This window comes from Canis lupus, chromosome 15 (genome assembly GCF_011100685.1).
Source record: "Canis lupus familiaris isolate Mischka breed German Shepherd chromosome 15, alternate assembly UU_Cfam_GSD_1.0, whole genome shotgun sequence".
Classification (NCBI taxonomy): Eukaryota; Metazoa; Chordata; class Mammalia; order Carnivora; family Canidae; genus Canis; species Canis lupus.
The window spans coordinates 42,768,176-42,779,956 of record NC_049236.1 but is presented as its reverse complement, the minus strand read 5'-3'; the positions used below and the strand labels follow the sequence as shown (position 1 = coordinate 42,779,956).

Below are 11,781 nucleotides of genomic sequence, written 5' to 3'. Positions count from 1 at the left end.
CCAAACTCCACATCGGCCACGGAAACCCTACCGGAGGGAGAGTAAAGATCGCAGCAAGTGTCTGGGACTGGGAAAGCGCGGGGAGGAAGCAGGGAGAAAAAAGGCGGAAAGCTTGAGAACCGCTCCGGCCGCTGGTCGCCGTCTGCCCGTCGAGTCTCCGCCGGCGCCGGCACACCCCCGGCTTCCGGTCCGGCGGGGCCCGAGCCCGTACTTCCGGTTCCGCGGACTGGCCCACGTCCCCTGCGACCCCGGCGTGCACTTCCGGTCGCCCTCTGACCCGCCCCGAACGCCAGTGCCCTCGTCGCGGCGGTCTCCGATGGCCTGGGGGCTAGCGGGGACTGACTGCGGTGCGCGGCCTGGCCCGCTAGTCAGGAGGGCGGGGGTGCCTTTCGGTATCGCCTTCCAGTAGCCTCGCCGGCGCCGCCCGCAAGCCCGCAGGCCCAGCCCCGCGCAGAGTCCAGCGAAGTCCGCGGCGGGCGAGTCAGGGGCGCCTGTGGTCAGGGAGCCCGTGGGGCGTGGGGCGGGGACCACCCGGGGGCCTGAACCGGCCCAACTGCCGCCGTGCGGTCGGCTCCCCGGCACGGGAGCCCTCTAACACCGCCCGCCTACGCCCCCGCGCAGCCCGCCGGCCATGCCCGCGGGCGTGTCCTGGGCCACCTACCTGAAAATGTGCGCCGCCAGCCTCCTGAGCATGTGCGCCGGCGCGGAGGTGGTGCACCGGTACTACCGGCCGGACCTGGTGAGTGCCCGAGGGCCCTCGCTCCCGCCTCCCGGGGCCTCTCCGGGGCCTCTCCGGGCCCCTCCCAGCGGCCCACACCGGACTGAGCCTGGGCCTCATGATGGCGTCCCGTGGCGTTCCGAGCCGTGCGGGGCCTGCTCTCGTGCGGGCCTTAGGCGGCCAGCCACCTGCCCGCGCCTGCCCTTAATCCTCTACCATTTTGCCCCTCGATCCCACTGTGGCAGCCACACCGCTTTCCTTGCTGTTTCTTTGCTCGTCAAGCCTGTCCCCATCTCAAGGCCAGGGTTTTTCTCATCTTGGAATGCTTTCGTCCCAGAGCTTGGGTTGGTTTGCTACTTCAAAACGTCAAGTCTCTGCTCAGCTGTCTGTCCGCAGTGAGAGTCCTTTGGACGGCTCCTAAAGGATCCCCTCCCTGTGTCCCTTGAGGACTTCTCCCAATTTGCAAGTATTTTATTCCTTGGACTCTTTAGTGGTTCTTTGTTTCCTCCACCAGAATGTACTCTCCTAGTGGGACTGCGCCTGCACGGTTCACCCTCCATCTCTAAAAAAGAGCTTAGAATATAGTAAATGCTCAATAGATATTTGATGGAAGAAGAACGAGGGAATACAGGCATTCCAAAGAGGGAGAAATTTAGGTTAATTTTAACATTTTAGGGGCACCTGCGTGGCTCAGTAGTTGAGCCATCTGCCTTCGGCTGTCCTGGGTCCTGGGATGGAGTCTTGCGTCTGCTCCCCACAGGGAGCCTGCTTCTCCCTCTGCCTGTGTCTCTCCCCATCTCTTTCTGTTTCTCATGAATAAATAAATAACATCTTAAAAAAAATTTTTTTTTAAGCATTTTAAGTGTATATTAAATTAGAACGGGGAATTAGAGTTCATTTGAGGAGTTGTGGTTTTGTGAAGGTGGAGGCTAGGAAGTACAGTGGAAATGATTACAAGCGTGTGCTCGGTGTTACTTTACAGGTATGACTAGAATGGTCTGGAGCCCGAGTCACCTCTGCCTGCCTCAGGTCACACAGAGAACCAGGCACCTGTGTTTCTAGTTTCTGTTAACTGGCAGCTACGGTTCTGGAGGTGTTTCTTCTTGTTTTCAGATGAGGAAACTCAGATTCGGAAGATGGAAGGTGATTTCCCAGGATCACCCAGCTTCTTGGGGATTTGAAACCCAAGCTTTCTGTTTAATGTTTCTCTTTTTTGATCCTGTTAATGAGGTGGTACAACAGCCTTGAACCTTCACATTGAGTTCAAGCCTGTGGAGTAGAATGTGAAAGTCCCTCACACCCGCTACTTCTCCAGCCTGTTCCCCAAACGTAGCTCCCATTTTTTGGTTGGTGTGTACCTGCAGACTTTTGCTGTAGTTGAGATATATGTAAACAGGAGTTGAGTGTGCACAGTTCTTTGTAAGCAGCTTGTTTTGGTTAACACCTATCTGAATAGATACGTGTTTCTCTCAATAGCCTTTTTTCTTTCTGACCATTGAATAGCATTTCATAGTATGGATGTTCCATATATTATTTAATCCCATATTGATATTTTGGTGGTATCTAGTTTTTGTACAAACAATGCTGAAATAGCTCTTTCTTACCAGCCGAGATTGCTTCTCTTTTAAATTCTAGGGACGTATCATGGATATGTAGTGGAGACCGAGACGGGCTTTCCACAGAAATACAGTTGAGTCCTTAGCTCCTGAGGAATAGGCATCAGGCAGGCATTATGGAGATAGGAATGCCTGTGATTTGTCCCTGGGAAATGGACCTTCTTTTTTTAAAGATTTTATTTATTTATTTGACAGAGCAGGCAGGGGGAACAGCAGAGGGAGAGGGAGAAGCAGGTTCTCTGAGGAGCGGGAGCCTGATGCAGGGCTCGATCCCAAGGACTCCAGGATCATGACCTGAGCTGAAGGCAGTCGCTTCACTGAGTCATCCAGGTGCCCCAGAAATTGACCTTTGATTCACCCATCTCATTATAAGTAGGAACATGCAAGGTTGTTACCAGCAGCTCCTTCAGCCGTCGAAGAGACAGCATGAAGCCAGAATTCTAGTAGGAGGACCATACTGACATGTCTCAGGCCGCTTCGTCCTGATTGGGCAGTGACATCAGCGGTGGGGTTCTTCTGGAGGGACCTGAAGACCAGGGCTGGCTGGCTATGTGTAGGATGCCGGGTGCTTTACTAACATTTAAGGAATTTATGTTCTTTACTTGCGTCTGCTGGTATTGTTCTAGCAACGACTGTCACTGTTGTAACAACCAATGGTCTGTGTTGGCTTCTTTCAGCCTTTAAGGTGGCGTGAAGGTCTGGGTGGAGTCCAGAGCAGAAGAGGCGTGATGGCTGCCTGGAGGGTGTGCTCAGCACTATCTTAAGGGAGCAACAGTAAGGATGCTTTTTCTGATTGTCCAGCTCAGCTACTCAGGATAGGAATGGAGAAAAGGACTCAAGGCAGATGTTCTGTCCTGGAATACAAAGTGTGCTTTTGCTTGAGCTTCCCTTTGCATTTTTGTTTACTTTTGCGCTACTTTGACTGGTTCTGTTTCCTTAATGTATAATCTTACTATTGAAGACATAGTTAGTCAAAAAATGCAGTCTCAGTGATGTAGGAAGACCTTAGGGCTCAAAGCCAACAGCCAAGAAAGAATTCTTGAGATGTCTTTGGTAGAAAAGTGGTTTTGTTAGAACACCGGGACAGAACTCACGGGCAGGAAGAGCTGCACCAGGGTCATGGGGAGGGCCCAGTGTAGACTCTCAGGTTGGGAGGTGGGTATGGAGAGCGGAAGCCTCCCGGGTGTTTTGGAGACAAGGTTTCCAGGATCCTTAGGAGCCCAGCTATTGTTAGGAAAGATCATTTATTACTGTTTTGTAAAAACTCAGTCATGAGACCCCCTAGATGTATATCAGTGGGCCTTATGCTTGGGGGTGGTTGCCAACATGGATCTTGGGGGTGTAGAGATAAAGAAAGTTTCCAAAGGAGGTTTTCTACATCAGAGTAGACTCACCAGGTCCTGGGGCTGGGCTGAGATCACCTTTGCCCTCAGCAAGGGATCAGCCTCTGGGCGGCTGAGCCTCTGGAGGGAGGTCCGTTTGCCTGTTTGAAGGACTTGGCAGTGGGCTGCGGTAGTGAGGACATGTAACTTTTCTTCTGCCCTGTGTCTCACATCATTAGGACTAATTTTAAAGTGTTCATTTTTGGTTGTCTCCAGACATACCCACATACACGCCAGCTGCTATTTAGAACCTCTGCTGACATTGTTAACTTTTGATGTCAGTAAACTTACCAGTCTTTTAAAATTTGATTTTAAATTTAGTATATTTAGTAAATAAAAGTGCTTTCTTTCAATAAAAGTTGAATTGTCATTTTAGCTGTGTACTATATTGGCAATTCGTGCTACTCCAAATGTGTGCCTAGTGTGTTTAAGTGGATGGTTGTATATACTTTATAGAAATTTGAAACATGCTATTGTATTTTATTTTTTATTAAAGTTTTAATTTTGATTCCAGTTAGTCAACACATAGTGTTACATTAGTTTCAGGTATACAATATAGTATTCTGTATTTTTTTTTTTTTTTTTTTTTTTTTTTAAAGATTTTATTTATTTATTCATGATAGTCACAGAGAGAGAGAGAGAGAGAGAGAGAGGCAGAGACACAGGCAGAGGGAGAAGCAGGCTCCATGCACCGGGAGCCCGACGTGGGATCCGATCCCGGGTCTCCAGGATCGCGCCCTGGGCCAAAGGCAGGCGCCAAACCGCTGCGCCACCCAGGGATCCCTATAGTATTCTGTATTTTATAGGGCTTTGTGACTTCAGATAATTTCCTTTTGTGACCTGGGGGGAAAGATCTCTTCTAAATTAATTAGTGTCCACAGTTCAATGTATTTGAAACAAGCTACATTCTTTCTTGTACTAAGGGTATTGGAATATCAAAATCCTAGGACTAGTTTTAAGATAGGAAACGGTCCAGATAAGTTACTCTGGCTTTTATTCCAGTTCTCATCACTAAAATATTTTTAGAAAGTCATTTTCACTTCAAAATGAGAATTGTGCTGGGAAGCACATCTCTTAGCTCCCTGCCTCTCCTAGGACCTCGACCCCAAACCCTACATTCTTTCCTAAACTATTTTCTTCAGGATTAATTAGTTGTTAGGAGATAAAAGAGTAAAATGAACCAGATCAGGGTGTTTGAACTTCAGGCATCGAAAAGCTATTGAAGCTTTCTGATATGAATGAAATTATGCCGAAATAATCTTGCAGTTTTATATGAATTAATCTGCGTAAAGATTTTATTTCTCTAGTCTTATGAGCTTATAAGGGTCCCAAGCAAAGTCTGTTGAGTTATTCATTCAGCACAGTTTTTGCCTCCCTTTTATAACCAGGGGCATTCCATAGGGTTGTAAGAAAGGTGATTATGATGTCCCTTTCCTCAGGACCTCACAGTTAAGCTGATTGCTGATAGGTTTGCCTCTGACTCATTACGAGCTGTTCCACTTGGATGTGCAGTGAGCATGTTCCACGCTGAGCCCCTGGGCTTCCTCCAGCAGACCTACTCTTCTTGAAGTCTTGATGATGACTCTGACTCTCTTGTTCTTGTTAGGCCAGAGCCGAGGAGTCTTCTTTACCTCCCCTCTCCTACTGCACATAACAGCAAACCCCATTGGCTTAATCTGAAAACTACATCCAGAATCCCACTGCTTTTTACCACGCTGGTTGCTACTGCCCAGTTCACGCCACTGCCAGTCACCTCTCGCCTCATCTTCTGCAACAGCTCTCTGACCTGTCTTTTGCCTTCCACCCTTGCAGTCTTTTCTCGACAGCCACTGTCCTTTTATGCTGGAGTCGCATGTCGTTCTTCTGTTCAGAATTCTCCAGGGATTTTGCATCTGTGCACCCCCGTTTTTCCTGTCCTCATCCCTTCCTAACCTCTCGTTGAATACTTTATACCAGCTGTGTTGACCACCTACTTTTCCTTGCGCATAGGGCACACTCCTGCCTTCGGTCCTCTGCATCTGTAATTCATTCTGCTTGAAACACTCCTAGGTGTATCTGCATACTAGTTTTCTCATCCTCCTTGATGTCTTTGTTCAGAAGTCACCTTTGCAGACAATAAGCACATGAAAAGATACTCTGTATCCTTAGCCATCAAAGAAATGCAAATCAAAACCACAATAAGACCACTTCATCACTGCTGGAATGGCTGTAATTAGAAAACCCAAACATCTCATGACAAGTGTCGGTGAGGATGTAGAGAAATTGGAACCCTCATAACGATGCTGTTGGGAACGTAAAATGGTGCAGCTGCTTTGGGATACAGTCTGGCAGGGACGCCTGGTGGCTCAGCGGTTGAGCATCTGTCTTTGGCTCAGGCTGTGATCCCAGGGTCCTGGGATCGAGTCCCGCATCGAGCTCCCTGCAAAGAGCCTGCTTCTCCCTCTGCCTATGTCTCTGCCTCTCTCTCTGTCTCCCATGAATACATAAATAAAATATTAAAAAAAAAACAACAACAAAAAACAGTCTGGCAGTTCCTCAGACAGTTCAACATAGAGTCATAGGACTTAGCGATTCCACATTTAGGTTTGTACCCAAGAGAAATGAAAACACGTCCATACAGAAACATGTACCAGGGCTCAGTTGGTTAAACATCTGCCTTTGGCTTAGGTCATGATCCTGGGACCTGGGATTGAGCCACACTATCCTTATAATGAAATATTATTCTGTCCTAAAAGGAAGTGAAGTACAGATATATTTGACAATATGGGGCAAACATGAAAACATGCAAAGTGAAAGAAACTAGTCACACAAACCATGTGTTCTATGATTCTTTTTAAATATAATGTTCAGAATAGGCAAATCTGTCAAGATACTAAGTAGATGAATGGTTGCCTAGGGCAGTGGCTTGGTGTGGGGGAGCATTGTATGGAAATGGAAGTGACAGCTGGTGGGTATGGGGTTTCTTTTTGGGGTGTGAAGAAGTTATGGGCCACAGGCTCTCCTAATAAGGATTTATTATCAAGTGCACAGGGACTTTTTGTTCTTTTTTTAAGAAAACTTTTTATTTTCTTTCAGGTCACACTATATTATAGTCTAAGGAAGCCCTGGCATCTATGCTTTTTTTTTTTTTTTTTTTTTTATAGACAATACCTGAAATTCCACCAAAACCTGGAGAACTCAAAACAGAGCTTTTGGGACTGAAAAAGAGACAACACAAACCTCAAATTTCTCAGCAATAGAAACCTCAAAATGCAACTCTGCCAAGGACTCCGTGAATAATATTATAAGTATTAAATGTCTATTTGTAAAGTTTATTGAGTCAGACTGGTTGTCTTTAAGCACCTAATGCAATGCTAACTGAAAGAGGAAGTGCCCAAGTGTTAACTGATGCGTTGAGATTTAATTATGGATTGATCAGTGTTTCTTGAAAGCTGCCAGAGTTTCTATCATCAGCTTTTTGAATGTGGTTGAATAAATACTTATGTTGAGTATCATGTGAGAAAGAGTATTTGCAGTGTTTCCTGCCCTTGTAATTCTGGTTTATTTCTCGTAATAAGCTAGACTATCATGGCAAATGGGAGTTATAAGTTAACTATTATAAAAGTGCCATTGACAATTAAAGCTTAGGATATGGAGTTAGTATTTCTCTAAAACTGGAAAGTGCTATTTGTACTAAACTGAATTAAGTTGAAATATGTAAAGTTTGACGTTCTTTTGGAATTGTGTACCTAACAAAATTATAACAAATGTCCTTTGGACTGTCACAAATTCTTTATCCCCAAATTTGAGAAACCATGTTACCATGTAATAATTATTCCTATAAAATATATTTTAACATAACTGAAAAGCATAAGTGAGCTTTGTTATGGGGTGAACTGTGTCCTCTCCAATATGACTGGTGTCTTTACAAGAGGAAAACACCATGTAAAGACAGGTACACAGGGAGAGCCCTGTGTGACAGCAGGTCAAAGGTTGGAGTGATGTAAGAGCCACCACCAGAAGCCAGAAAGAGGCAAGGAGGGGATTCTAGCCAGAGTCTCAAGGGGTGATCCTGCGGACACCTGGATTCTAGATTTCTGCCCTCCAGAAATCTGAGAGAATAAATTTCTGTTGTTTTAAGCCATCCAGTTCTTTGTTACGGCAGCCCGAGGAAAGTGATATAAATATTTCAGCTCTTCCTGAGTCTATAAATAAAGAACAAAAGTTATTTATAGAGCAGTTGGCTTTCTATTTAGAGCTGTTTTTCCAAAAGAACTTTTTCAGAATTCTACATTCTTAAAGATAACATCTAGGCTTGCTTCTTGCATCTTAGGCTTGCTTCTTAGCTTGCTTCTTAACAAATTGTTACATCACATAAACCTTTGGGGTCATTGTTGAAATCTTAAATCCCGAATGCAATAAAATGTTTTTGTTTTACTCTCCATAGTAAAAACCTTTTCAGTTTAACAGTATAAAGCAACTAAATGAAATTGATTATTTCCAGTCTATATACAAGGTCTTTCTTTTCTGCTGCAGTGTTATTTGCTGCCTTATTGAATTCTATGCATGAAGAAGATCTGTATAACAATGACAGATGAGCAGTGCCCCCCCCCGGGAAAGGACTGGAGAACAGAATTTTGAATTGAGAGTGGTTGTCTTTGCTGATGTTTACTCTGAACTTTCTCTGGATCAAATTTTGTAGCTGCCATCAATTGAATACTTTTTTATTTTTTTAGTTATTATTGTTTTTTAAAGATTTTATTTATTCATGATAAACACAGAGAGAGAGAGAGACAGGCAGAGGGAGATCCTGGGACTCCAGGATCACGCCCTGGGCCAAAGGCAGGCGCTAAACTGGTGAGCCACCCAGGGATCCCTTGAATACTTTTTTAAAAAAAGATTTGAGAGAGGGAGGCAGAGCATGTGCATGTGCAAGCGCAAGGAGGAGGAGCAGAGGGAGAGAGAGAGCGAGCCCTAAGCAGACTGCATTAGGCACGTAACCAGACACAGAGCTTGATCCCATGACGCCCAAGATCACAACCTGAGTTGAAACCAAGTCGGTCGCTTAGCTGAACCACCCAGGCGCCCCTGATAGTCTTTTTCTTTTTTTTTTTTTTTTTTTTTTTTTTTTTTTTTTTTAAATTTTTTTTTTAATTTTTATTTATTTATGATAGAGAGAGAGAGAGAGAGAGGCAGAGACATAGGCAGAGGGAGAAGCAGGCTCCATGCACCGGGAGCCTGATGTGGGATTCGATCCCGGGTCTCCAGGATCGCGCCCTGGGCCAAAGGCAGGCGCCAAACCACTGCGCCACCCAGGGATCCCCTGATAGTCTTTTTCTTAAGAAAAAATTACATACTTTACAAATGGTGAAGCTTGCCACAGCCAATTGCAAGGGCTTTATATCAGACTGGAAGAAGTTTGATATTTTTTTTTTAATTGAAGGAATTAAAAATTGGTTTCCAAAACTCAAATTCAGTAATTCTAACTTCAGTGACTAACTCCCTTAAATAAAATGAACCCCAAAAGTTTCAGGATGGATACCTTATTGAGTACAAATCAACAATAGATAGTTTTTAAACTCTGAACTACTTTCATCAATTGAATATAGTAGGTGGTTTTTTTTTTTTTCCACTGCTAAAGGAACATTTTCAAATTCTACTTCTCCAGTAATTTTAAAATGTGAACATGAAACTGGTGAGCTTTGACAATGCATTTTGTAGCTATTGAGGAGCACTCTCCTCACCACTTTCCAGAATAAAGGGCGGGGGGCATTGCTAACCCTTTTGGAGGAAGAAAGGATCTGCCCCTTTGGGCTAGGCTTGTGCCCTGGGAGGGTGCAGTGGGACCACACTTTAAAGGCACTCCTCATTCCGGGCCCATACCTTTCATTTATAGGTACTGAGTGGTCTGGCTGTTGAGAGCCAAAGTCATGATTTGAATCCACCTTTCCTATAAGAAGGCAGCTTTATGAAAACCGGATGGATTTTCTAGCTATTAAAAATGTACTGAAAGTGAAAGTGCAATAATTTCAGTAAGTGCTGATTCTAATGATTGTGACAGTCACCAACGTAACCTTTTTTTAAGTGGATCCCTATTGTGAAAAATATGTATTGTGGCAGCTGTGGAAATGCATGAACAGATGCCTACAGGAAAGGCCCTGGATGCTTCTCATTGAGCAGCCTTCAGTTATCGTGGCTTCTGCAGTGATTTTACCTGCTAGAGAGTGGCCTGCTCAGGGCCACGCCTCCTATCCGTCAGCACTTTTTTTTTTTGTATGTTTTTTTATTGGAGTTCGATTTGCCAACATATAATGTAATACCCAGTGCTCATCCCATCAAGTGCCCCCCGCTCAGTGCCTGTCACCCAATTACCCTATCTCCTTGCCCCCCTCCCCTTATACGACCCCTTGTTCGTATTCCAGAGTTAGGAGTCTCTCATGCTCTGTCACCCTCACTGATACTTCCTACTTATTTTCTCTTTTGCCCTATAATCCCTTTCACTATTTTTTATATTCCCTGTATGAATGAAACCATATGTTTGTCCTTCTCCGATTGACTTAACTTCACTCAGCATAATATCCTCCAGTTCCATCCACATTGAAGCAAGTGGTGGGTATTTGTCATTTCTAATGGCTGAGTAATATTCCATTGAATACATAGACCACAGCTTCTTTATCCACTTATCTTTTGATAGATACTGAGGCTCCTTCCAGTTTGGCTATCGTGGACATTGCTGCTATAAACATTGGGGTACAGGTGTCTCGATCTTTTACTGCATCTGTATCTTTGGGGTAAATCCTCAGCAGTGCAATTGCTGAGCCATAGGGTAGCTCTATTTTTAACTCTGAGGAACACAACTCTTGAGGGGCCCCGTTTTTACCTCTGTTCCCTGAGCTGACTGGGTGGGGCCTTTGGACCTGCATTGCTTCCCACATCCTCCCTCTGCTCCATCCCACTTCCTTTTCTTCCACAGTTGCTGATTGAAGGGCATTCCTTAATAAACATCTTGTATACTAAACACCATTTCAGTGCTTCCTGCAGAACCAAATCTGTGACCTACACAAACCAAATATTAAAAAAGTAGTACTGGAGTATTCCTTAATGAAGCTGTGGGGGAAAAAAAAAAATCACCCAAGATAGACCAGTGGCCAGGTGTTTGGTAATTAAGTTAGGTCAAACAGTGGTTTGTGCAAAGTGTGTATGACATTGTTGTTTGTTTTTACCCAAAATTGAGGGAGTATGAGGTTTTCTAAGCTTCCTGTTGAAAACCATGTAAACTCAAAATTTTATAACTGGAAAATGCTGAGCATTAATTTAATGCAATTTGATGGCTTGAATTTCTATACAATCTTTATTGAAAAATGGTAATTTATGATGGCCAACAAATTGGAAACAAATATTACTCTTAACTACAGCATGTTTCCCTAGGACTGAGCTCCCATTTTATTTCTTATGAAGGGAAAGATTTTTAGAGACACACATTCAAGTAAGGTAGCTGAATTTCAAAGTGATTATTGCAAACTAACCCTAGAAAAATAGAATTAGGAACCATACAGTAGAAATACAAGCAGCCCAGTTAAGGGTCGTAGATTATCAGAAAAATTTAGTCCGTAACAAAACTCTATAGTACATAAAGTTAGTTTCCATAAAATTTTCTCTCTCACGTGATCTGTGAATATACAACTCAGGTTTTGTCTCCCTAGCTACAGTTAAAATATTGAAAGACTACCATTTTGGATGGCTATCCTAGTGAAATGACAAAAACCGGTTTCATATTTCAAAAGTAATTAAGTGATTGCTTGGTGAGGATCATCATCAATATCTAGTTATCTGTTGTCAGATTATGGGTCTTTTAAAACCTTATTTTGGAGTAAGTAGATTTACAGGGAAACTGGGAAGATGGCACAAGCCCCCATTGTCCTTTCCCTGTTTCCATGAATGCTGTCCTCTCCATCACCACGGGTCCTGTTAAAGCCAAAGAACCATTAATTATACTCCCGACGAAATTTTACCAGTCTAATCCAGGCAATGAAAGCATAGTTGCCATGTCTCCTTCTATCTATTTCTGTCCTTGGTTTTGACCTTG

At 44.1% G+C, this 11,781-nt stretch overlaps 1 protein-coding gene across 1 annotated transcript; it reads left to right on the top strand.

Annotated features, from left to right (window-relative positions):
* Positions 1-284: 284 nt before the first annotated feature.
* On the top strand, positions 285-7,556 carry C15H12orf73 (chromosome 15 C12orf73 homolog). The gene is made up of 2 exons (XM_038558871.1): positions 285-739; positions 6,860-7,556. The coding sequence occupies exons 1-2, from the start codon at positions 632-634 to the stop codon at positions 6,953-6,955; spliced, it is 204 nt and encodes a 67-aa protein (XP_038414799.1). The 5' UTR covers positions 285-631; the 3' UTR covers positions 6,956-7,556.
* Positions 7,557-11,781: the final 4,225 nt, after the last annotated feature.